This window comes from Lagopus muta, chromosome 26 (genome assembly GCF_023343835.1).
Source record: "Lagopus muta isolate bLagMut1 chromosome 26, bLagMut1 primary, whole genome shotgun sequence".
NCBI classification, from domain to species: domain Eukaryota; kingdom Metazoa; phylum Chordata; class Aves; order Galliformes; family Phasianidae; genus Lagopus; species Lagopus muta.
In genome coordinates, this window is record NC_064458.1 from 3,933,190 (window position 1) to 3,960,905 (window position 27,716).

Sequence of the window (27,716 nt, forward strand, 5' to 3'; positions counted from 1 at the left end):
AACACAAGTTTATGCATCAAAATCCTTTGGACTTGATTAAATTTGCTATCACAGATCATAGGGAAGTCAGCCTGTGGCTGCTGTGGTCATTCAAAGTAAAGCAAAGCAGGCAGCAATAAGACTGGAGTGACTTGGAGAAACAGAAGTAGGAAATGCACCTCATATGGCAGCACAGTAATAATTAATTAATTTACCTGACTGAGAAGGAGGGAACTGTGTTAAGGATGAAGTTCTCTCCCGCTTCACAGGCGGACAGTAGTTCCCATCCTCTCGATCAGATTCTGCAGCAAAAACACAAAGTTATTTCTGGTTTCTATACATCTACCAGCGTTTCTTAAATTTACAATCAAATTTCTTACCATCTCCATCTTCTGGACTCGACCCATCTGCTGATCTCTGAAATCAGAGGACAGGGACAATAAATCAGTGAACATTTCAGTCTTTCGGGGGTACACAGAAATGCTTTAACCAAAGACTTTCTTTACTGCCAATCACATACGTTCAAGGAAAACACACTGATCAGCATTTACACACGCTGAATTTCACCTAAGCACTACAAATAACAGAATATCCCATTTACAAGAGATGCCTTAAGGTTCCTAACTAAGCACTAATCTTCTCAGCAGAGACTGCGATGATTATCACACTTTTCTGTGTATTGAAAATGATAATTTTAAAGTCTGCTTTGGCCAAATCCAGATCACTCACCCTGAAGATGTTATTTAGGAGTTCATAACAAAGCACTTTTTCTAACTAACAAAACAGACATCAGTTCCTTAAAAAAAAAACAGTGATGGAGAAACCTTCTTCAAAACCCCCTATGATGCTCTGACAGGAATTAGCAATGGACATTTCCCCCAGCACCTTCCAGAGCACCAGAAGGAAAAGCAGGCAGCATCACAGGCTGCCCTTTACCACAATGTTAGGTATTTGAAGAAAGTTTTCATATCTTGAGGATTTCTACATCACTTCCCTGTTCCCACAGAACTGCCCACAAGGAATTTTGTGTGCTGCAGGAGGCGACTGGAGCAGCAGCACCACCTTCTCACCACGACATCCATCCACACACCTTCACCCTTACCTACGCAATACAGCTTTCAGTTTCAAGACAACAGAAGAGCACAGTGACTTTGCCAGCATCCCAGTCCCACATCTCTGATATCTCAGTAAGGAATTAAGAGCTATTTACAGTTTTAGGAATATAGTTTCCCCATATTAACACTCATCTGTCAATCCAACGCAGTAATACTGTTTGGTGACCCAAACCTCCCCCACATAACTCACCAAGCAGTCCACATTACTGAAGCAAGGCTTTATTAGGCATACCTGTTGTCAATAAACACTACCTTCCTGAAAGATAAAGCTGAAGTGGAAAGTCAATGCCATTTTCTGTTTCAGCAATCAGTACTCCAAGTCAGAAAAAAAGCTCTTTTGTAAAAGAAAAAAGCACCAGATACACCACAGTGCAAACTGCACACCTGTATGTGCAAACCTCCTTTAAAATCAACAAGTCTCCTCCCCCTGAATTCCAAAACCACCTAAAACTGTTTAATGATACCCAAGCATCGGGAATACAGTATGCAACGTTGTCCCAAAAGAATTCAAACCCACACAGCGCAAGCTCCAAATTACCATGTCAGTTTATCAGTTTATTAACAATGCATGCACAAGTAGACATGCTGTCACTACATTTAGTGTGAAAGGAGAATCAATGTCCCAAACCATCCTGTAACCCCTGGCAGAGCAGCTGCTGCACAGACAACAGACTTCCCAGTCTCATTCTTCTATCTCAGCAATAGATCACTTGGTATGCTACCTCCCATCCTTATCAATTAACACCCTTAAAGCTGTTGATTACTGCCTGCAAAATTAAGGGTTTGCTAATAACTCCAACCAGAAAAAAAGAAACTAACAGATTTACATCTTTCATAGACTTCAGAATTTAAATATCAGGGAAGAAAAAAATCTCAATCCTTTAGGCTGATCCCTGTGCACAGACAGTCCAAAGACCATCACGCTGCTGTCAGCCTCAATCCTGGAACTTCTGCCTGCACATTTCAGACATCAGGCTGGATTTCCTATTTTTAAGTGAAAGAGATTAGCCAGAGTTTAAAAAGCATTTCACAACAACGCTGTAATTATTACTATTTTTTAATACTTAGCTTCCAGCAGAAGACACATTGCATAACATATCTTAGGTTAAGTATTTAACTTCAAAATTCTCCTTCAGCATCTTACAAAGACACTTGCAGGCAGCACTCCATCAGGAGGGCGCTCACCAGTCAGGACAGCTCTGCCCCAGGAAATGTTTGCAGGCCATCACTTGGACTTCACAGCACTGTTTTTACACACAAGCTACACAACAGAATGAAAAGCCAGGACCACCTCACCTCATACAGAACCACTACAGTGACCCAAATGACTTCCCTCTATTCAGCTGTTGGAAATCAGGAGCTGTGAGACAAACCAGTAATGCCTGATCTAGCTCCCAGCTTGCTCCCCCAATGCAAGAGCTTCCTTACTTCTTTTCCCTGTCTAGAAATCCAGCTAGAGAAAAGTTACAATTATTTCTCAATAGCAGTTTTGACACGTCTCTAATTAACCAAATTACCTTTTCTTACAAGACCCAACTGTCTTGTAAGAGTGAAAGCGAGCACAGATTAACCAGCAAGTGCTCAAGTGCCATCACTGCGCCCTTACACCCACTGCTTCCTCACTGTTTCTGGGCCATTACATGCACTGCAGGTGCTACAGACTAATAGACATGAGCCTATGCCAACTGCAGCAAGTTTGGCAGCTGTTGTCTCTCCCAGTTGTTTGGTACCTTGTGAGGACTATTCATCCCAAATTGGGCCAAAAAGGCTCTCTTTTGGGCAAGGAAAAGCACATGTCACAGGTGGAGCAGCCTTCACAGGCTCAATGAAGCACACCCAGCATGTGCAGTCACAAGGAGGAATGACAACTCACCTGCGCCAGGAAAACACAGCTCAGCAAGCAGAAAGGATAAGCCCAACTTTAAAAATGCTCTGCAAGGCTGCAGGCAGCAGTCATTCAGTCATCTCATCTTTCCAAAAGTGTTTACCTGCGCCATTAGTAGAAATAGCTTACGCTGGAATTACTGAGAGCTTTCTCTATTAAGTACTTCATTTCATAATTCTCCTTTAGCATCTGCCTTGGTGCCGTTAACCTGCTAAGTACATCAGTGGTTGGCACAACAAGCTGCAGCTCACAACCAAACAGCATCAGCTGCTCACTTGGTCAAGATATTGTGGCTGGGAAGGAATAAAGGATCCCCCTCCAGCTGCTATGAAGCACCACCTCACATACAGCTGCTTCTCACTCATCCACACGAGCCCTCAGCAAGTGCTCAGCTGACACAGTAAACTTTGGAATTCATCCTTTATGCACCTTCTGCCATTCTGCCATCTAGGAGGACCCAAGCAAACTTCATTTCTACCAACCTTAGAGGGGACTAAGGAGATCACAGATAAACCAAGCAAGCTACGCTGCCTGCAGTTAACAGTAACAGACTCCTAGCAGAAGGGATGTGTCCTCCATCCCCTCAGCAGGTTTGCACTTACCCCTGCCACTTCCTGTTGAATAGGAGCAAGCTGGGCTGTAGCAGAAGGACTCGGGGTATCACTGGCTGAGGCCACAGCAGGAGCAGGAAGATCAGGGTCACACTCCTCAGCTGGTTCTTTGTGACCCAGAGCATGGCGGGGGGACTCAACCTCTCCCTGAGGGTCCTCACCTGAATCCGACAAAGCTTTTTGCTCTGCAGGGGACTGGGAGTAAAAAAAGACAATGTCCCTTCAATGCAAAGGTGCCACCCGATGGAGCAGCCGTCCAAGTGAGAGGACATAGTAATTCCTTCCTAAATTACCTTGTTGCAATGGCCTGGCAGAAGAAATTGCTTGTTGCTGAGGCATCAGTTAAGATATGCTAGGCCCTGCTGGCTGAATTAGTTTTCCTCCCCATAGGGAGCACCAGCTGGGGCAAATGCACTGCTTGGAAGTTGGTTAGAACTGCTGCAGCACTCATCAGAGGAGCCCTGCTGCACCCTCAGGGCTCAGCTGCACTTCAGGCTGCTCAGGCAGCTAGCTGCTTTAGCACCTGGTCCACAAGCAGCAATTAGACAGGACCCATAACTAATTGCACATTGCTGGTTCTTCTAACCATGTTTGAGGTGAGGTTGGTTATAAAGTAACCCACACAAATCTGTTGTTACAACATTCATACAGGACAATATCTTCCTCCATTCATGTGAGGGTGAATACCCTGAAAAGCAACAGAAATGCTTTATTTTGTAAATTAAGAAGTCAGTACACCTATCTCAATGCAGAGCATGATGGAATTCCCAGTGGGATTTGTCTGGGATTTGTCATTTGCTGTGTTCCCACTTCTGCCACAAACCTTTCAACTTCCAAACAGCAGCTCATAAACTGGAGGGGTCTGAAGTTCTCCAGCTGTGACATGGCCTGGTCTTAGACAGGAGCAATTATCAGTAAATGCCATTTTAACAGTGGGGTTATTTCAGTTCTGTCAAGCTTTTAAGTGACAGTAATTTCTTGTAAGAGTTAAGTATCAAAAAGGTCAAAAAGGAGGGCAACACATTTCAGGTGAAGTTGGGGATGCTGAATATTCAAAATGCTTGTTTTTAAATAGGAAACTTACTAATAAGCCAAAACACTACCTTGAAACTCCACAGAATGGGAGATGCCTATTACTCTGAGACCCTTTTATTAAGGTAAGGCCAACTTTCAAAATTAGGAGTACTTCTCTTGTAGATCATTTGACCTCTCTTTAAAGGGAGACAGCCAAACAAATAAAATGCAAGAATAAAGTTTTCCACATCACAAACAATCGAAGCAGTTTATGTAATGCATGTTTATGTTATGTATGCATAATTATGTAAGCAGCAGCACCAGCGATGCCATTTTCCCTCACAGCTCGTGTTGCAGGTCCCCCCCTCCAGCCCTCTTGCTCTGAAGTCCCAACCCCAGCCCATTTCTCCCAGCCCTCTCTCCAGATCAGCAATCAAGCAGCTCAGCTCCCAGCAGCTTCAGCCTTCCTTCCCACACACAGGCTGCACATGCACCTGCACTCATCACACACCTCAGAATCACAGGTTGGAAGGGACTCTAAGGCCCCCCAGCCCCACTCCTGCTGTGGGCTGAGTGCCTCCCCAGACCAGTCTGCCTAGGGCCCATCCACAGCCTGGGGCAGCTCCAAGGATGGGGCACCCACAGCTCTGGGCAGTGCCAGGGTCTCACTGCCCTCTGAGTGAAGAATTTCATCCTTACATCCAACCTCAACCTCCCCTGTTCTAGTTTAAAGCCATTCCCCCTTGTCCTATCACTATTGACCCACACAAAAACCACTCTCTCCTGGTTATAAGATCCTTTCAGGTACTGGAAGGCTGTAAAGAAGTCTCCCCAGAGTCTTCCTTTCTCCAGGCTGAACACTCCCAGCTTCCTTGGCCTGTTCTCATAGCAGAAGTGCTCCAGTCCTCTGAGTATCTTCATGGCCTCCTCTGTTCCAACAGCTCCACGTCCTCCTTGTGCTGGGCACTCCAGGACCAGACGCAGTACTCCCAACCTCATAAGGGCAGAGCAGAGGGCTCAGTCCCCTTCCTGCCCACTGCCAACCCTCTGCTGATGGAGCTCAGGATACCATTGACCTTCTGGGCTGCAAGCACACACTGCTGGCTCACGTCAAGCTTTTCATCCCCTAGGACCCTCAGATCCTTCTCTGCAGTGCTGTCCTCAATGAATTCTTCTCCCAGTCTGGATCCAGAACTGCCCTGGCTCAGGTACAGCACCTTGCACTTGGCCCCACTGAACATCATTCAGTTCACCTGCACCCACTTTTCAAGCCTGTCCAGGTCCCCCCAGATGGCACCCCTTCTTTCTGTTGCATCTCCCACACCACTCAGCTCACTGCCATCAAGACTTGCTGAGGGTGCACTCAATCCCACTTCTTTGCCATTAGGAAGATGCTGAAGAGCAGCGGTCCCAAGATGGACCCTGGTCACCACTTGTCACCAGTCCCCATAAGGACACAGATCCATTGACCACAGCCCTCTGGCAGCAATCACAGAAACACCAAGGTTGGCAAAGACCTCAAGATCACTCAGTCCAACCATCCACCCGTCCCCAATAGCTCTCACCAAACCGTGTCTCTCAACACAAAGTCCAGACATTCCTTGAACACCTCCAGGGTCAGTGACTCCACCACCCCCCAGGCAGCCCATTGCAGTGCCTGCCCACTCCTTCAGAAAAGCAGTATTTCCTGACGCTCAGCCTTGAGTTAACTGGATCCAGTCAGGCTCCCAATTCTCAAACAGAAACTGTTTTGGTATTTAAGCCTCCACTCCCTTTGAGCAGAACCAGCAAGCTTCCAAAGACACTGGGAGTTCAAAGACCACCATCCTTGTACATGGACCAAACCAACCTTGAGGTGAGCTAACTGTCACCAGGGGTCAATGGAATGACTGGAAACTGGACAGACACTGAGGTGAAGATGACTGGGAAAGATTTAGTGCCTTTAAGACAACAAATAGAGCATAGGAAAGGTTACAGAAGCATTCCCACATGAAAAATAGCTAAACGGCTTTGGATTCTTCAGAAACAATACATAATTTCTGGGGAACAGGAGCAGGAATACAGATCTGGAGCAAATGCAGAGACTATGACAGCACAAGAGCTGCAGAATTAAAAATAGCCATTAATGCAATTACTCCTTTTGCAGAAAAACCCGATGCCAAGATGAATGTTCCTTAACCAAATTCATACAAATGAATTTTTTAAAGTGTACATATCAAATGGAACAAAGCCACTGCAAGAGACCAGCCTGTGCTAATAGGATATGATTTACATTAGAGAAGGCAAATCTGACAAAGGCCTCAAGATTTCTGCTCGCAGAACTCCAAGACATTTATGCAACTGTTCTCAAATAGCACATTCAAAAGAAGCCACAGACTCCCTCAAAACTCACGTTAGTCTTCAGCCATACTCACTATCAGATGTATTTGCTGACCTCTTCACTTCAGAAATAACGTTAGGAAGTCAATTACAGCACATCACCTTGCTCAGCCAGATCAAACTAAAATTATTTCACTAAAATAAGCAAAAATAAAACATTCAGATTTAATACACAGAAGTCTGCTTGGCGACTCTGCTTCTGCTGTTTTATAGGACACAGCAAAAGAGATGTGGAAAAATACATAGATTAATGTGATGCAAAATATAACACAGGGAAGGAAGTAACATTCCTTTCAAGCAAAGACTGGATAAGCATTCTTATATCAGCCTGGTTTTACCCCCAGTTCTGAAGTTCACATGTCATGCAGGGCTCCTTTCCCCATCTTCCCCATCCACACCCAGCAGCCCACAGAGATGGCTCCCAGTTTCCCAATCTTTTCCTGTTTCAGGAGCTGAACTCTCACTGCCATCTTCAAAAGCTTTCAGATACATCACCCTCCTCATATTCCTCTAAAGCTTTGCCTTCTACAACGGTCACAAGCACACTTAAGATTGTTCTTTCCATTGCAGCAGTGTGTGCACAACTTAGGCATCACTTTTAAGCACGCTGTTGACTTACAGCACAGTTGAGTTACTCCAACTGACAGAACCTGGAGCAGCCATGCAATGGCTGCTAAGACAGCCTGCAAAATGATACTGGCGCCTCTTCCTCAAGTTGCTTCCTCCACAATTTTTCTCTAACACCAGCCAAACCCAACAAGTCAAATCCACAACAAGAGTAATGGTTCATAACCCCTCCTCAAAACACCAAAAACCAAGCATTTCCAAATCACGCAAAATCCAATTCAGACTTCAAGTCAATTCTAGACTTGTGCCCTGACCAACTTCCACATTTCTATGCTCAGGCACATGCTCTTGCTCGTGCCACCATTTTCAGAACATGTGGAGCTGAAAAGTCTATTATTAACGCTCCACAGTTAAGACCTGGATAACAGATTCAACATCTGAAGGATGTAAATCCTTGCTCACTCTACAACTAACCCTTAAGCTTTATGATCAGCTGCCATTCAGTCCTTTAGCACTGCATTGTTTTGTAGGGCCATTCAGGATGGAATGTGACCCAAGTACACAAACCACCCTTCTTCAGAGACATCCTTAAAATCTTTCCTTCCAAAAGTGCTCAGAAAAGCACACTGTAGCTCATGTGTAAGTTATCACCATAGATAATGGAGTAATAGTGATGTGTTATGCTTAACATAATGAGGTTGGGACTTGATTTTGCATTTTGATCTTAACAGCTATGAGTCCTCAAAAGCTGATGCAATTTTCCAACCAGTGTCAGCAACAGAAACTCTGTTCTTCAGATAAAGGGCTGTCAATGTATTAAGCAGCAAGCAAGATAACTGGCCGCCATCATTCACATAGAAAGCTGAGGGAAAACTGAAAAACAGTTCTTGTAAGAAATTAAGGAGGTAAGAAATAATGGAGATGTAGATTCAAGAGATGTGGAAACAGGGGACAGCAGTGAGTGAAAGAAAAGCTCTAAACAAAGCCTGAAAGGACCGAATAAGTGATAATTAAAAAGCAAGGCCAATTATAAAGGAGTGCATGAGCCACCACTATGCTGTCTAATTTATTTCCCAACAGACCTACCTGGTCTGCTGCTTGCACCAACTCCTCAGAGCATCCAGAGTCACCGCGCAGAGCCATTCCTGCTCCTCCTGGAGACAGCAACTGTCTCAGGGAACAAAAAGACTCCTAAGTAAGATGGACTAGCCATGGGCATCCAGCTTCACACTGCCACTGTGTGCTACCATGAAACTTAGTTAAAAGACCCACAATTTGCTCCCTGAAAGCTGAATTAAGACATCATTCTGAGCCACCGCTGTGTGTACTCTGCCACGTGAACACTGCTAGATCTGATCAGTTACTCAACTGCATACAAACCTGGCACATCAGCTATCTTAAAGTTATTTTTTAAGTGTTACTTCAGGAAAAACTCCTCTGTTAACAGATGCCCAACAGCATCAACACAACACAGGACCTCCACCAGTTCCTAACGCACCTCTGCTCTCCGTGGCTGCATGTTGTTTCTTTCAGCCATGGGCCTCCATGCATCCCATCAGGATGGCACACAGCATCCACAGCAGTAGCTATGGAGATGAAATCAGATCTGCCTCCCCAGAATCCTGGATCACAGAGTGGTTGGAATGGACCCTGTGCTGGGCTGGTTGCTCCCTACCACATCAGGCTGTCCAGGGTCCCATCCAACCTGGCTCTGGGCAGCCCCAGCAACAGGAAATCCACAGCTTCTCTGGGCAGCAGTGCCAGGACCTCACCACCATCTGAGCAAACAATCTCCCCTCTTCTAGTTTAGAGCCATTCCCCTTTCTCCTATCACTATCTGTCCATATAAAGTTGGTCCCCCTCCTGCTTCTAAGTTCCCTTCTTCAAGTACTGGACAGCCACAACAGGGGTCTCCCTGGAGCCTTTTTATCCTCCATGCTGAACCACCCCAACTCTCAGCTTGTTCTCATAGCAGAGGAGCTCCAGCCTTCTGAACATCTTCATGGCACTCCCCTGGACCCACTCCCACATCCCTTCTGTGCTGGGGGCCAAGTACTGCAGGTGGGGCCTTACAAGGGCAGAACAGAGGAAACACTCCCCCCCCTTCTCCCCCCCCCGCCACCCCTCTGTTGGTGCCCAGGATATTGCTTGGCCTTCAGGCTGCACTGCTGGCTCATGCTGAGGATTCTCACCACCAGTCTCAAGAGACATTAAATCTGCAGTCCATTAAGATTCTTCATGAATATTTTCTTGAAGCCGTATTTCCTGCAGCCCAACACAACCCAGCACTGGAGGCCTGCACTCTGTGTAGATGCTACACAACGAAACACAAGCTCCCAAGACCTGCTGATTTCGTGCTGAAGAAGCAGGCCAGTAAAGGAATGACAGCAGCATGGTGCTCTGCATAGGCTGCACATTAGGATCACTCCACTTCCAATTCAACCATGGAAGCACTGCCAAGCTGAAGGACACACAAGAAGAAAACATGCCTGTGCAATTCAGAAGGAGCTTCAGGAACAGCCAACGCTGTGATCAGGAGCTCCTAGAAGGAAACGTGAACCAAACTAACGTCCCCTCCACTTTTAAGTACGTGTAAAGTTGTCACTGTAAAAACTAAAAGGAATGAATGCCTCGAAAGTACCATCTACTATGGGATATATGTAGCTGTGCTAGCCTATACTAGGAAAAAAAAAAACAAAAAAAAAAACAGTAGGTCTAATCTCTTCTAATCTGATAAAAGATTTCAAGCACCTGCTGACAAACGTGCCTACTAAACCCACGAGAAAGCTCAAGCCTGGCACTTGTTCCAACCAAAGAGAACCTACCAATTACAGACAGTGCAGTGCTTCTCCTCAAACATTTGAGAGGATATTTTGGTGGCACAGATGACAACCCAACCATTCAAAAAGACTTCTCTCAAAATAGCATTTGTACTTTTGAGGAAGTTTATTGTGAAAGACTGGCTATGAGGAGGGAATTGCCGCATGTAAGTGCTGCTGAAGCCATGAGGCAATGACACCTGATACCTCTGGGGCAAGAGAACATGGCTATGCCTACACATCTGCTGATGTGAAGAAAATGTAACCTTGATTATTATTTTCCAAATGTTGACATCTCTTACTCATTATTCACCAGGAGTAATTTTAATACAGCCATTTCTTCGTACGTTCCTACTTTTTTCCCCCCAAAAATTAGTTCTCAAGATCAGAAATTAGCAGACTTACCATTTGAACACAACAGTGCAAGAACAGCTACCTTAGCGCTCATGCACACCATTCTGCGTCTCGGTTTCAAAGTGACAAGGCATGCAACCTACACTGCACCCTGCCTGCATACATAGTTCTCCATTACATCTATTTCCATTTAGTAAAAATTTCCACTTAAGGGAAAGCCCCACTTCTTCCTTCAACGCTGCCATTCCCCTCCTGAGCTCAGCTCCTCCTGCAGGCACACACAAGCTCTACAGGGACACCCTGAGGAGCGGGTTGCCCAGGTGGCTTCCAAGTATTTCCAAGGAGACTCCATAACCTTCCTGGTGTGCACAGCTCACAGTGCTCCTTTAAGGCAGAGGGAGCCTCCGGGCTCTGCTTCGTGCTCAGCGCCTCCCATCCTGCCCACCCCACACTTCCACTGCCCAGCAGGCTGTGGCACAGCTCTGACCTCAACACTGCTGCTTCACATTCAAAAGCAGGGGACAGGCACACGTGGGTAGAGGCATTACCAAAGAAACTGGACACATCATAGCTTACTACACAAGGACACACGATATACAAATACACCAATGTGAAAAGCAATAATCCAGACCACGGGTTTTCTTTCTTTGCTCTATTATCAGAAAACTGCAAGCACTCCTTGGCCACCTGTTCTTTTAAGGTACAGCTTTGAAGACAGTTTCTCTCCTCAATTTGCTCTGCTTTCTGTCTGAAGAGCTACCCACCTCTGGCATCATCATCACCTCTCTCCCCACCTGCATCCCTCTGCTTCACCCAGTGCCTCCTTACAGCATTAATGCTCCACTGTCCACCTTCACAGAACACACCAGTGACTGCTCACCAAGAAACGTGGATTAGGGCTACAGGATGAAAAGCAATGATACACATTATCAGCATCTCCTTACCTTCTGTGCTTTATCCTTCTGAAATACAAAGACAGGTGGAGCAATGGCAGGTTTTTCTGCAAAAAGAAAAATTGTTGTTTTTTTTCCAACCATATTAATTATTAACTAATATGACAGCTTTATGATCTATGAAACTTTTACAGAAAGAACTTCAAGAATATAATTACATTTCAGTTACACAAGTTGCTTCCACAGGTTCCTAGCAAGACATAATTATTATAAGGACTTGATCTGCAAAAGGCAGAAGTGTGTTAGGAACAGAAATACAACTGACAGGACTGGTACCCAAAAGCTGCACAGACTCTCTGCTCTCCCCAGATCCATTTCAGAGCAGCCCTTCCACCTTATGTGAGCGCATCAGCAGCAAGAGGCTCTTTGCCCAGAGTGTAACTCTTGAACACAAATTTTGTCAGCAAAAGATCTTCCTTTCCCACAGTACTGCACCAATGCAGTAGATAAGACAAGGGGAAATGGCTTCACATTAGAAGAGGATAGAACTAGGTTAGATGTTGGGAAGAAGTCTTTTACTCAGAGAGTAGGAAGGGTATTTACAGAAAAGCAACTGCACCCAACTATTTACAAATAAACAATTTATACATATATACATATATAATTTTATATTTGTAAAATAAACATCCTGTGTACATTATTAGAGGTACCAGCCTCACGTGTGCAACTGGAAAAGCAGATCTGCTACCTACCTGAAGTTCAGATTGAAGCATTAGCAGGATATGCTTCTAAATACACACAACATTCAGTTCAAGAGCAAAGTGAGTTTCTGGAATGAATGCTTGTTTTCCATTGCCCCTAATGATGCCAAAATGAGGGGGTAGGGGGTGAAGAGGAGAAATGGGTTTTCCTCAACCTTAACCAAGTGATTTCATGTGATGTATTCAAAGAAACTAGATGCATACTGCGCAGTCAGCAACCCTGCCCCATGCTCACAGGGCTGAGCATGAGGACAGCATTTCAGTTTGTCTTCAGTGAGACACTGCTGCAGGGGAGGAATGCAGGGAGAGCCGTACCTGGGCTGACTTCTGTGCTAAAGCTCCATCGTGGCAATTATTTGGTTCTATGAACAAGATTAGGTACTTCACAGGACTAAAGGTGTAAGAACAGCTATTGGGTCAGCTGTGGTGACAAAGTGAAGTGATAGAGTAATTATTTTGTTTGCCAGCTAAGAACTCTACATTACTTGAGGGCGGACTTTCCACCCTTCTAAGAGCCTTATCCAGAAATAACAAAAACACTGTAATTGAATCTACTGAATCTCACACCTAACTGCTACACCTGCCCCAAAAACTGAGTCTATGGCAATATAATAGCTCCTTCTGGAGGGAGCAGCCACATCCCCACAAGGCAGGGACAATTCTGGACTCCCCTCCTGGCCAGGTTTGGCTCATGCAGGAAGAGCTTACAACTTAAGATCCTTCCCTTTAAGGCAATGAAAAAAAGAAGCATTTAGAGCATTTTAATATTAATTAATGACGCAATTACAGCAATGACAGCTCTGCTCACCACCATCCCATTGCAGCAGGCACATTCTTCACCACGGATCCAAAATCTACAATGCTGCTGAGGTGTGAGTGCCCTGTTATAATGTTACACAGCTGTTTAGCAGGGCTTGCACTGTATCAGCACTATTTTTTTAGATGTTAACCAATATTGTGCACTTAACTCCATTTCTGTTGCACGTATATAAAGCCTTTAAAGACATGACTGCGTTTCCCATACAGACTCACTTCTCTGAGAAGCACACGAGGTCTGCTCTTACATTGAAAAATACAAGCAGCACTGGTAATTATATAAAGAACATCCTTCACTTCGTGTCCTCCCTGAGTTCTGCACCAAGAGCACACGCAAGAGCTCGCTTCATTCCAGCCCAAGGCAAGAGGAGCACTGCGTTTCCTGACGTGACCTTCAGAGCACACCGCACATGTTCTGAGGAAGCACTTTCAGTAAAGGCTTTAAGATGAAGTCATTGTCACCATGGATCACTCACTACCTCACTTGTTAAATTACAAACAGGAACAAGTGCTGCTCTCCCTGACTGCATTTATGTACACACCATATTAACGAGGTAATATTTGATGCTTCCCTTGTGAAAGCACTTGCACTCTGCACAAGTCCTTTTCCATACTGCTTTTCAGTAAACAGGACAAAACCAATCCCTTGTAGGACATTCTCTATTATTCCAGATATCTGCCTCAAACCAAACCCCCCTGCAGAACCACCTCACTGCCATTCTAAATTCCAGAACCATCTTATTTCTCCTCCTCCCCTTCCTCCCAAGTGCTTTTCCCAGTCACTACCACCACAGAGGTGACAAATTCTGCCTCAATTCTGTTCTTCTCCCAGACTGATCTCACCATTCGCTGTGCTGAAAAAGATTTACTGGATGAGTGACCAACGCAAGCACAAGCCATATTTCCACATCAACTCAGTGTGCTTCCATTGCACCAGGCACCGTCAGGTTCATCACAGAACAGAGCTGTCAGCCATTTCACTGTCAAGTCATTAGCAATCGATATGCCTCATGTATTACCACAGATACACTACTAAACCTACTCACCTTGCTTCACAGGCCTTGAAAACCAAGTCAGAGGCTACTCCCTCATCTGCTCAGAGGTATCACATCTTCACATCATGCATTCTATCACGAGGTTTTTCCTTCTTTCACTCTGATGCGCATACAGCTGTGTCTGAGGCTACAAGGTCAGCCATGCTCCCTCCAACTAGACAAAACGTGACCTCATTTTACCCCTCCAACAGCTGACATCCACACAACCATAGGGGTTGAGTGTTATTTTTGAAATACAAAGTTCTGAGCCTTCGCTGCAGCATGAAAGGACCCATAACTGAAAAACCCAATGGATATTCTGAGTGCACAAATATAAAAAACATGTCTTTATGAATCCATTTTTGATGGCACCTACAGCACTGCAAATGTTTTCTTCTGGAACTTCATTCCAACTTACATTTAGAAGTGCAGCAGTATCTGACTGCAAGGAAACCAGGCAAGCAAGCCCTTGCTTGGATCTACAAAGTGCAATGCATACAAGCTGAAAACACGTGCCTTGACTTGAGCCCATCATAATGTATGAATGCAGAGAAAAAAATTGATCATACCCACAAACAATGAAGTGTTAACAAGGATAAGGGCAATTAGACTGTTAACACATGAAAGAGATTCAGAGTGATAATTTATTGCTTACCTGTGGGTCAGCACATGAACTGCAATGCACTACAGAAATTGTTTTAAGGAAACGTTAAATATGCAATTCCTATTACAGAATGGCCAGGGTTGGAAGGGACCTCAAGGATGATGAATCTCCAAAATACATAATGGATGTACTGAATCTCAACTTCCAGAGGATATTTTGACACCCAGAGGATATTTTCTGGGGATGACATTGAGGAAGAGATGCTGAGAGAACAGACAATAAGCTGAGAGGAGCCCCTCCCCAGGAGCACAGATCCTTGCTTTGCCCTGCAAGAGCACTTGTCTATGAGAGGAACTCTTCACTTTCATTCCCAGCTCTCCCGAGTCCTCTTTAGTACATTACAGTCTACTGAAATCTAGAAATTTGGGATATTTCTGTTGAAGCGAGGATTTCCTGCACTGTTTGAGAGCACTGAGTTATGGGCTTGTTCTGCTCCTTGGGGGATGTGCATGGGGGGAATCTTCATGCATCTTTCCCCCATGCATGTTGTATCTGTTTACTGTGCTAACACGGCTGCAGACCCCAGGAAAACACAGCAGCAAACAGATACACACAAATCAGCACATAAGCAGAAAGGAGAAAAAAAACAGGTTGATATGGAAATATAAAGGTACTTCTCCATAGGTTTAAAACATCAAGCATACATGGGGCAGGGAAAGAACGCTCCTCAGAAAATGCTCACATCACCTCCAGTGCTCCAGGCTCTGGTCCTTAAGGGAGAGGCATGACACATTAAGAAAGCCCAGCAGCAACATCCTGAAAGACCAGGGCACACACACTGATTTTCATGGACATGTTACGATTTGCTTTCATTCCTCCACTTTCCACCTCAAAGCACTGCAAGCTCTAAAGAAGAGCTGAATTAACCCTGCGAGGAGCAGCACAGAGCTTTCCCAACTCCTCCCTTCCTTACACTTTTCTGCTCAGTCTCAGAAAGACCAGCTCTGTATTTTCTCCAGGATGGCTTAGCTCATTAACAGACCCACTTAATTATCAAATAACTCACTTCAGAGTTGAAATAAGACACTATCCTTCTGCTACAGCTGCCAGAGCCCAGCCTACACCCAACCCAGAGCAGCACATCCTTTCCAGCTCAGCTGGAGCAGAACGGGCACCAAAATGGTGTAAAGCCAACACACAAACGAACAGCAAAACCAGCTGACAATCAGCTAAAAAGGAACACAAAGGGGAAAAAAAAAGGTTGAGGGGGATCTCCACAGACTGGGCTATGGGAAGCACCAATATGCATCCCTGCCAAGGCTGGGTGTGAGATCAGCATGCTGCATCAAACCAGCTGCAGAAGAACTAGAGTGCTGCTAAGGATAGAAGGAAAAAGTGACTATTCTGATGTTTCAGAAGGTTTTCTTAACTCTTCCATCAGATTTGGGCAAAAATGAATACTCAAAAATATCTGGAAAAAACAATGGGCAAAAAAAGAAAAACAAATTAGCTGCAAACAGAATTAAGTGCTGGTTATACGGACTGTAAGCATTCTCTCAGCATACCTTACTTCCTCAGCACCCAATCCACTCTTCCTGCCTGCTCTGATACCACTCAAAACTATGAAATAGCAGCTGAATTACACACGTGTAGGAGCCCATGTGGTATCAAACCTGGAAAATAACTGCAGGTGTTCTCTTCATACTGCAGTGTGGAAAAGTGGTGGAACCTCAATCTGTGCCAGCTGAAAAATATTCAATGGCAACAGCTTAGAAAGAAAAAAACAAAAAGATGTTCTAAAGAATGCAGGTAAGCAGAAGATATTTGAGAACACCACCACACGAAGACTTTCAGTTCCTTTAAGGAATAAAGTTGTGTGCACAAATAGAATGCAGCTATACAGTTCCCCACAGACAAATGTCTCTCCAACATTCCCCAATGAAATGCCGCCTGGTAAAATAAAGACATTTGAAACAACAGTACTCACTAAAGTAACTTCTTCCCTGCTTCAAAAGCTGCTGAATGAAATCAAATGTAGGATCATCACTGCTATTACATTTGATAGTTTAGGGGCTGTGTAAAGGAAAAATAAGTTGTGTAGCAAGCAGAAAGAAATGCCTGTCCACAGGCAGTGGCTTACAGAGCCTTTGCACAGGAAGCTTTGTCCACTGCCACCTCAGAAGTAACCTTCTGATCGCGATGGGTGCCAGCTCAGAACAGAAGGACAAGTTCCTCTGACTAAAGGCTGAATCTAAATCTAAAATAATTCAAGGTTAAATTTAAATTGTGCTTATTTCAGCAAAAATATTCTGCAACCTCAATACATGCAAGTTGCTCAGTGCAGAAGGAGCTAAAAAAGAGACCCCGCATTTGTTGTTTCACAGAACTGCAAAGGGGCAGAAAACAAAACAAGACTCTTCTTTTCCCATAGCTATGAATAGACTGAAAGCAAGAAGAAAGCTACGAAGCCAACAGCTGATCACTGAAAAAGACCCCACAAGCAAAGTCCAATCATACTTAATGACACTGGATCATTCACATCCAGAGTTCACCAATGAAGTCATGGTGAATATAAGTTACAACAGGATGGTGGGGGAAAAGAGGAAAAAAATATACTTCTAGATACTTGCGCCTCACTTTGAGAGCTCTGCTTTCAAGATGTAAAGCATGTGACAGTCTGGTTCATCTTCAACCCTTTTTGTCTCTGATCATATGAACAAGCAGGCAACTTTTACAAAGCAGTGCTACAGCTGGTATGGGAATGTAGAGTGCTTTCTACATATCTAAGATTAATTAGAAAGTTTTTACCACTTTTAAAGCACAAACCTCTTGTGTCTGCAGAGAAGGTGTTATTTCATCTCCCAAGCCCTGGCGGCATCAGCAGGTTTCCCTCTGCTTTAGGTAGTTTCATTTCAGCTACTTGACATAAAGCAAATGTTACATACCAGGAATGGGGAAAAAACAAAGCAGCTTATTCTCAGCAGATGAGGAACCAGTGCAGAAACCCAACTATTTTGCAGTGGAGGTACAGAGCACTCCAAAAGGTGACAACAACAAACTGCTGCAGTTCACAGACCGTTATCTTGTAAACTAACATTGCTTGGTCCCTACAGAAGTGCCAGAGCTTGCCAACACAGGGAGTGCAGCACAGGCACCCACCGTTCAGGAAATAGGAAGGAAGCAATCACACACTGGCCCTGAGAAAAGCTTATACCTCTTCAGTGACTGAAAAGAAATAATTCACGCTCAACACGAAGAGATCCTATCAGCCAAAGCACAGACACAGGAGCAAGTCAGTCATATACAAATGCTGAGTTGTACATTAACTACAGGTTAATGAGAAGAGCATTAAGGTTTAAGTCAGTGCGTGCCCAAGAGGAAGTTTTCCAGTTCTCCATCATATGTCACAGATTTGTGGGTAATGAGTGCCAGTTTTAAATCACGATCCGGCTAAAAAAAAATAAATCACTGAATGTCACATCAAAGGCTTTAGAGACAATTCCTAATATCATTCCATACCTATTTCATATGATAACAACTGTGTATACAATTCCAAAATATTCCAGAACTGCTTTTCAGAGCTTCATGATGCCTATCCCTCAAGCCTTCATTCCAATCTGTAATGGAACTTCCAGCAGCGGAGAGGAGCTCGCCTTCTCCCCTTCATTAGCACCACACTCAGCAGCTCACCTCCCTCGTGGCAGGGATTGATTCCAAAATGGGATCTGTTCTTTGGAAGCTTTGTAACAGAAGAAACTCAGGAAGGTGCCATTAGAACCACCTCATTCTTCACTCCCTTCTCAGAAGAGGACCCCTCCCTCAATCCAGCACCCGTGTGCCAGGATGCAGCTTGCCATCAAGCCACTACCAGGGGATACAGGTGCAGCTTCACCAACACAACAGAGGAGAAAAGGTAAGTTAAAGGAAAATTTTAATGGAACAAATGGATTGAGGACAACGTGGTAGTTCTGAATCCTACGAAGAAATGGATCGTAGGCTGTCCGTTAAAATAGCTTAAAGGACACCGGTAGAACACTTAGTGCTAAGTCACCACTGAGGTGTTAAGACTAAAAAGTCAGAACCTGGGAAGTAAAACTAACCAGCATACTGTCGGAAAAGGAAAAAACTATGAATAAATAGAAACAAAGGAGTGCCACAGAAAAAGCACCACACTGAATGATTTCTGTATGTGTGAGCAGAAAGGATATGAGCAGAACAGACCAAAAGACAGAGGAAGGTTCACTGCAGAACTCAGATGGGTAAGATCCCAAGCAAGTTTCACTTGCAGGAACCAACAAGAAAAGCTGTTGCTTAAGCATGCTAAGGAAAAACAATCTGCAAAAATGACCGAAACCACTTTCTACATATTTGTGCCTACTATGTGTCAAGAACTAATTAGCGTCACACTTCATTATGAGGTATGGTTGAGAAAGTGCTGCTGTACTGCCCAATTTGTTTTAACCACATGTGAACATTTAACCAGCAAACGCTTGAAACAGAAGGACCAATGTAAAGTAGAAGGTTGAAGAAATATTCGTAAAGAAACAGTTGTTTCATATATTCAAATGAAAACACCCAGGTGTGGGGAAATAGGACATTCACACACAGGCCAGAAAAATCTAACAGGAATATGCTTAAGAATGAGGAGAAAGTGATGAAAGTCACCGTGGAGCATCGCTGAAATGTCAGAGACCACAAACATTGCAAACAAAGATTACTGAAGACACCGACTTCCTGCAGAAGGATGCCACTGCCATAAGCACATGTGGTTGCACTGCTGTGCAAAAAAATCAGATACTTCAGAAATGGAACCAGTGGAAAGAAAGCTAAGACCAGAAAATGCATCCAGCTACATCAGAACTAAGCTGGTCCTGCTCTGCCTCAAGGAAGCTGTTCTTGAGAGAAGAAATGTAACGGGGAAGGATGAAGATGATACTTCTGGAAAGAGACGCGAGCTAAAGAGATCTGCAGGTGAGGGGACTCACTGGAGTCAGGGAAGTGTCTGAAGGGAGAAAGAGGAAAGAAAGATGAGATGAAAACATACAGATGATACCACATTGTGATTCTTGTTTTCCCTCATAGAAAGGCTACAAAATTCTGCAGACATACAGGGCTAGGAGCATAAACACAAGACAAACCAGACAATGAATGCTGATAACTTAGAACATGTCTTACAGTTTAACGCTCCCTCTCAAACTGGGAATTAAAGTGAAGGGCTTGCATGAGCCACAACAGCCATTCCCAAACTTCTGGTGCTAAAAGAACACCATGAAAGATCAAAATTCATTATAAGGTCCTACATATCATCATCAAGTTTCTCACTAATAACCATAATGTATTTTACTGCTGCTCTCACAACTACTTATTGGGCCTTCTTGAGTACCGACAGCATCTCTTCAGTTGGGGAGCCAACAACTCCACATGTGCTGCATCAGAGGATTCACTCAATGCTTTCAGTGTAACGCTGTGGTCAGCTGCAGGTGGGATCCCATCCAAAAGTTATGCCTACCATAGATACTTCCCACTGGAGAATGTTAACATCAGAGCTGTAAACAACCACTGGTAGAAAGCCTGAGCATCAGGAAAAATCACTGTGTGAAAGCACTGTGCGTTTTGTCTCCTTCAGCACATTCAACTCCTTCTGTGAGGATGAGAAGGGAGTTGCACCCACCGCCCCCAGGCGTCGCTCCTGAGGGTGGGACTCTGGGAGAAATGCTGCAGGCTGAGCCGGGCCCACCGAGAGCTGCCCAACCTGCTGATACCCGATGTTATTTAAGCAGCAGCCTGCACCCCTTGGAGCTGAACCCTCACACACCACCCCTGTACACCCCACAGCACTCCAACTCCTCGGAGTTCTTTACTCCCAAGCTTTTTAAGCCAAGAAACGTCGGTTACACCTCACCCGGCCGCACACAGCAGCCCCAAGGGCTCGCCGTGCCAGAAGGAACAGCAGCAGTAAGGGCCGGGCCGGCCAACAGCCCCGCTCGGGGCAGCCCTCCGCCCGCGGGAACCGCGCGGGGCGGGCGGTTGGGAGCGGCAGGCCGTGCCGGCAGGAGGCCCCGGGGCGGAGCGGGGGGCACAGCGCGGCCCGGCGGCGCCGCCTTTGTCCGGCCGCTCACCCGAAGGCCGGGGCGCGGGGAGGCCGCGCAGAGGCGGTGCGCTGAGAGCGGCCGGGTGCGGATGGCGGGGACCGAGTGGGACGGACGCGCGGCGGGCTGCGTACGGCCGGGCCCAACCAGCAGCGCCGTGCACGGCGGCGCCCGCCTACCTTCGTTCGCGAGGTCCGCCATTTTACTTCCTCAATCACGCCCGAAATGCATCGCGCAGCCGGACGGCTTCCACCACCGGCGGGCCGCGCCGCGCATGCGCCAATTTACGGCCGCGCGGCGCATGCGTGGTCGGTCGGCCGGGCGGGCAGGGGGCGGGAGCGGAGTGGCGAGTGGCTCCGCGCATGCGCAGGGCAGGCCGGGGTGTGGCGCGTGGCACCGCCTCGGGGCGGGCGCGCTGGACTGAGGGCTCAGCTGCCGTTCTGTCAGCAGCGCAGCGGTTCGGTGTTCGCTGTGCTGTTACATGGTTCGTTAATTACCGTTTACTACTTGGGGCGTTGTGTCCCAACTCTGCGCTTCTGGGATTTACTGGACTTTAGTCCTGCCTTCAGCTATGACGAAGTGAACTTCGAATTTCCCGCAGGCTGTACTCCAGACAGAACTCGGACCATCTCAGACTGCTGTTGCATCCCAATGGCCGCTTTTTTACTGTTCTCTGGCAGCTTACATAGAATCACATGAGAACTCCCAGCCCACCCACGCTCTTCTGACCCCACGAAGGGGCTGTAAGCTGGCCTGTGTCAGTCATAGAATCCTAGAATCACAAGGTTGGAAACACCTGCAAGATCATCTTGTCCAACTGCCCTCCCATCACCACTGCTACCACAAGCACTAAACCAGATCTTGCAGCTCCTCATCCAGACGCCTCTTGAGCACTGCCAGGGACGGCAACTCCACCACCTCCCTGGGCAGCCATTGCAGCACCTGACCACCATCTGAGAGAAAAAGTTCTTCCATGTGTCTAGCCTAAACCTCTTCTGGTACAGCTTGCGGCCATTTCCTCAGGTCCTGTTTGTTGCCAGTGAGTCATTTATTACCTTCAATAGGTCTTGAAGCTAAGGGGAAGCCACATCCATGCTCAAGGGATGCTTTAAGCAACAGAGTCAACCTCTCACTCGAAGTAGAGACCTGAGGCAGAATGAAAATACTATCAAGCTTTTCATTGCGTTCCACCATCCTTTCCTTGCTTAAACTAACTTTCCTCTATATGACGTGTGATGCTGTGTGGGAATACAGGAAAAACTGTTCAGAGCAGAAGCTGTGGAGGAAAATAAACAGCATGAGAACCAAGGACACCTCTAGAAGAAGAAAGAACATCTCACGGCTCGGATTGGATAAGCGCCTGTGTGAATGGTTGAAGAGTGTTTTGTGGAATGCTCTGTTGACTTGTAAAAGTGGATGGGAAAGTTGTAGGGGTGGATGGGAAAGCTAGAAAAAGAAAACTTGTGAAGGTATATAAGTGATGTGAGAACTTGTAATAAACGATCTGGATCACTCACATCTGAGACCGTGCATCAGATGCTGCAATGCTGTCCCAAGCAAATCTCCCCCAAGCTCTCTGAAGACAGAACTCCAGCCATGGGATCAACAGTCAGAGCTGCCCTTGAGGATGGTGGCATAGCACGTTGTGTAATTCCCAAGGACCCACACACCTGAGATGAGAGAGCTCACTCCCATTTCAGCCTCTGAATCCTGTAGCATCACCTGCTTGTTGCGATGTTGTGGATAGCATTACCCAAGAGGTGCACAAAATGAAGGAAGAAATCCCGTTCTAACACTGGGATCAGCATAGATCAAAGTTGGAAGACAGAGCAGGGAATGTTGTTTTGTTGGCCAGCTTACAAGCTCGTGAAGCAGGTACCAAGAAAAGACCCAGGAATAACCATGCTAGGAATGCTAGTTCCAGTGTTAGGAACTCTTTGGTTCCAGTTTCTAACATAGGACTCCAGCTTCCTGAACTACATGTGTTAGTACATGTGATTAAGTGAAAACCCTTCTGATTCATCTAGTCACGTACTGCAGAATGGGCAACGTAATGGGTTGCATGTCTCATTGTCACTCTTCAGTGAGAAAGTCCCCATCAGAAGAACCTCCATTTTGACAGGGAAGTTCACTATGATATCTAGGGTACATCAACAATTCCTAACTGTGTCGAGCACATCTAATACAAGTAGTCGTAACAGCAGGGCTTCAGTAAGCTCATCAGTGAAAACAACTCAGTTTTCAGCAGTGATGAGGTTCAAGAGACAGTTTGTGTGTATTGTAAGATGAGCACCAGATGGTCTGAAATGTTTCCTTCTGCTCGGGGATACTTTGGACCCATTGCTGGTCACTAAGGATCTGGAAGACAATTTAGTCCCACCCGTGGGACTTCCTTCTCATACCCTGCTCTGATGCAGTCGCTGGTGAAGACTTCAGACACAGCACCTGTTGGGGAGGGAGAGTGTCACAGCTGAGGTAGACCTGCCTATCTGTGAGTTCTGTCTCACGTTGATTATTCTGGTGTGATTGCAGTGTATTCATCAGTCAGGTGTCATGGAAAATAACATGCTCTGGGGAGATTGGTGCAATGTGTAAAAATCGCACTGGATGTGTTCCTGGCGGTGCTGTATGAGCTGTGAATTTCTGAGCAGGAGCAACACTCCCACATTCCATTATCACTGACTTGGCTGTGCGCTGATAATCTAAGGGCAATGCCATCCAGAGGATCTGAAAGAATCTGCATGCCTTCTGTTTAAAATGCTTTTGACGAGACACCAAAAGCTTATGAAAACCCTGCACTGAGAGCCTGGTCAGAAACGTGGATAAATGAGTGGTTAAATGGCAGGAAGTTAATCCATGGTCTGTTGGCAATCAGAGAGATTTTAGTAAAATCCATCAGGAAAAGGGCAGGAACACTGAGGTGCAAGAGTTTGTCTGCTATGCTAAGCTAATGCAAATTAGTGAAAGCAATGAGGAGTTTATTAACAACCTCACAGTCCTGAGAAACTGAAAGTAGTGTACACAGAGAAAGACGAACTTAACTACATACAACAATAATTTGTATGCATGCATGTATGCAAATATACCCACACCCTTATGGATATATGTATGACTTAGAGCCATTCAGAGAATTGAGCTGGTCTCTGAAAAAAAAAAAAAAAGATAGATAATTAGTAGTAAAGACAAATGTAATACCTGAAATTATGGGGCAAGAGCAAATGCAACAAGAATCACTATTATGCCATTGTGTAACTAATTTTACCCAGATTGCTACCCTTCCTGTACCTTCCCCTTGACTTCTGGAGGGATTAACCATCTACATTCTGAAGGGGGTCCAAGAATTAAAGTAAAATGCAGAGAAAATTGTTAAAAAAAATGTTATAATAACTTACGTTGATTCATTAGTCTGTGTTTGGTGCAGTCTGAGTGCAACATAATTGAACACAAAGCCTGATGTGTAACACCTGTGTGGAGGCTCAGATGGGAGGCTGGCCAGATAGCTGCAGTAAGAAGTGCTGCAAATAGGAAAGAAGTTTGAGAAGACCAGGCTGCCACTGCTGTCCATCAAACATTCTACTCACCAAGCAGCTGTGAGGAGCTGAGCGAGCTGGATAGCCTGTGTACATTTCAGGTAGTAGTCATCTACCCAGGAACAGGATTTTCCTCACGGTGGATATAAAGCTGCAGTTGTGCTTGTACTAAATCCAGCTTTTCAGAGACTTGATGCAACTTCTGACTTTCGTCTTCACAGAGAATAGAACCTGCTCCTCCTCAGTGCGATGGAAAGGCCCTGCTTTCATATCAGGCTTTTTTCCAGTGCTTATGAAAGGATAACAAATGTAACAGCTTTTATAGAAGATAACGTTTGAAGCCCTACAGGTGGACTGAATCCCAGAGCCATGGGAACTTCAGCTTTTGTGAAGGGGAAGAAATGATTTGGTGAAGCTGTAAAGGCAGACAGTCAGCCCAGTTCTGATTCCCGTAGTAAATGCAAGTCCTTCCCAGCAGTTACATTCATGCTCTTGCCCTCTCTGTTTTAATAGGAGTATTGCAAAATAGAGACAGAGATTCCAAACGAAAATGTTCTATTTCTGTTTGAATTGTTGTAATTGCATGCACTTTATTATGAAGTATTGTCTGTGTTAGGAGCACAACCTGCTGCAGTGCCTTAGGAGCTCTCAGCCTGCAAAGTGCCAGGACTAACGTTATCACCCAGGGAAGCGAAGAGGTGCCCCTGTTGGGTATTGAGCAATGACAGCAGCTGGATATTGAATGGCTTTGCACGATGTTACTGTTTTTTGCATGTCCACTAGCAGCCTACAGGGCCAGGTGGCAGTGCTGAAGCTGTGTGATGTCCAAACCCATGGTGTGCCTCTGCTGGATAAGTGGATCATGCCTGGTGCACAACTTGCAGAGCATTTAGCTGAGAACACGATCGTGTCCAATCACAGAGGACTGTAACTTCACGGTATGCAGCGTGGCTGAATTTGCTCCAGTTTGCGTGGAATTAAGTCTCCGTCCCAAAGCAGGCGTCTCAAACTGAGGCAAACACTCATACTGAGTTGGTATGAGAATAATTACCCGTTATGTGAGATCTAAAACACAGTAATTACATTTTGAACTTAAGCACGCATTCTGATAACGCTTATCCATCACAGGACATTTCAGTTCAGAGCATGAAAGCTGGTGGAGCCTGTAGGAGATGGCAAGCATGTTCTTATCATGGAACTGTTGGGCAACTTTAATTATAGGCACTGCTATGCTGTGCTTCTCTAATGAACGCATGGCACTGACACAGTGGGTGGTGTGACCTAGTTCAGGGAAGTGATTTAGCAAGAATTTACCTCAGAAAGTTACGCTCACTAGACCTTAAGAACCAGCAGGTCACAGTGTGTTCCCTATTCATGTTCTAATTAGAGCTCATACTTCTCTGGTATCATTAACATAAGAGAGGAAAATTAACAGTTTTATGCCATCAGAGTTTGGAGGCCGTATTCTGATTTAATTTACCTACAAGTAAGTCTATAATAATAGCAGGGTAGATGTGATTCTGGCACTTTATTATTTCAGTAAAAAGTAAACTCCACCCATACCAACTTCACAGTTCCTGTGACTTTTAGAAATTAATTACAAGAGTTATCTGTACCCTGTGAGCTTGTCAACTTGCTGATATAACTAGAATCTATTTTGGGTGCATGCCATTAAGATACTATAAATGCCGTGCTTTCTGATTAGTACTATTGTTAGGTCAGCATTTCTAAAGGGACATGGCCTAAAAGTCACTATGACTTTGACAAATTAAATATTTTTTCCACGGCAGAGCTCTCTCTCTCTCTCCCCCTCTCTCCCAACACCACCCTGTTTGAAGGCTTTCTTTCTTCTGAGACTTTGTAATTTGGATGAGCTCAGGCTCTGTCTCCATCACTTCACACTTTGTCTATCTATCCCATCTCTTTGCCGCTCAGTTCATGCCAGCATTCAGTTCAAAACCATCTCAGACATCACCACTGCAATGTTCACTTCACCCCTACTTTTCTAGTCAAAGAAGTGTGGAAATAGCTGTTCTGGCCCAAAGCAATAAGCACAACTTCCTCTGTCCTGTGTGAAGCTGTTGTGTTAGCACCGACCCTGCTGCCCTAGGAGACTGATATCACTGACACGATGCTCCGATTGAAATGTGGAGACTGAGAAGTACAAACCTGGTACAAACGAGGCACAAACTTCCCTGGCTGGTTGGCTACCTGTTTGACATCGTGTCAGAGCCAGCTGACCTAAAACTTTGAGCAGCTTGGTAAGATTTTAGTCTATAGATCCCTGTGACTTGCTTGGATCCGTATAGCAAAAGTCAGTCAAATTCACGTTCCACTGTCTTGATACCTTTGTTATGTACCTTTGTAGAGGAAGGCTACAAGCAGATGCCCCAGAAGCCTTCTTTTTTTTCGAGGACAGAGACAAGACGTGGCAGTTGCGTTGGCTGATCTCTGTGAGTTTCTCATCAGTCCTCTTCTCAAGAGGGCTGAGGTCCTTCAGAATCGTGGGCTGCTCATCCAACACATTGAATACTCTCCCACCCGGTTTGCCATCACCTACAAACTTGCCAAAGGTATCCTCCATCCGATGCCCTGGGTTTCTGAAGGAGATAATCCCAGCAGCAGCCCTGGGGAACATCAGCATTTTTAATTATATATCTATGTTTGTAATCTTGATGTGGTTCTCACCATGTATCTGTAGAGTTGCCAAAGCAGTGAATCTAGTAGAAAATTCTCACCATCGTCCTAATCATGGCAACCATGCAGTGCTTTTTAACAGAATTTTAAAAGACCCAGACAACAGGTGTGGAGTCTTTCCTGACATATTTCGCACTTCCTTTCTGCTGACTTTAACTCTATTCCTATGATCTCTGTAAGGTCCAAAGACTGAAGCAAAAGCATTTGAAAACCATAGATGGTAAAACTCTGAGTTTGTTTTGTTTCTTTTCACTTTTGATTTTATCCCTATGGAGTGTCTTCATCCTTCCTCTTTTGTTCCTTTCCCATGCAGTGATTTCTGTTAAAAAAAAAAAAATAACAACACCATTCCAGCATGTGATTTTACTCCTCTTATATATAGAGCTGCAGCACTTATTCACAGAAACTGTCTTCATCACTGAGGCTTTCTACAGGCATGCGTGTGCATTTGCCCAGGCACAAAGGTCATGGCAGTCTAGTGAACTTCCCCTTGATTGTAGAAGGGGAAACATAACCCCCATTTTCAAGAAGGGAAAAAGAAGGAAGATCCAGGGAACCACAGGCCAGTC

The 27,716-nt window shown here is 45.2% G+C and overlaps 1 protein-coding gene across 11 annotated transcripts in view; it reads right to left on the bottom strand.

The window, feature by feature from the left end:
• RANBP3 (RAN binding protein 3) overlaps positions 1–21,232 on the bottom strand; it is a 40,652-nt gene extending 19,420 nt beyond the window's left edge. For 4 of the 11 annotated variants that reach the window (XM_048927276.1, XM_048927274.1, XM_048927273.1 and 1 more), the window contains exons 1-6: positions 21,100–21,232; positions 11,668–11,723; positions 8,637–8,717; positions 3,582–3,785; positions 360–396; positions 195–281 (exon numbers count right to left, since the gene is read on the bottom strand). In XM_048927276.1, coding sequence (XP_048783233.1) covers positions 195–281; positions 360–396; positions 3,582–3,785; positions 8,637–8,717; positions 11,668–11,723; positions 21,100–21,121 — 487 coding nt within the window. In that variant the 5' untranslated portion in view covers positions 21,122–21,232. Of the gene's footprint in view, positions 1–194; positions 282–359; positions 397–3,581; positions 3,786–8,636; positions 8,722–11,667; positions 11,724–21,099 lie in introns of those variants that run through there. The other 7 variants (XM_048927279.1, XM_048927278.1, XM_048927275.1 and 4 more) reach the window with 5 other exon arrangements.
• Between the last annotated feature and the right edge of the window lie 6,484 nt (positions 21,233–27,716).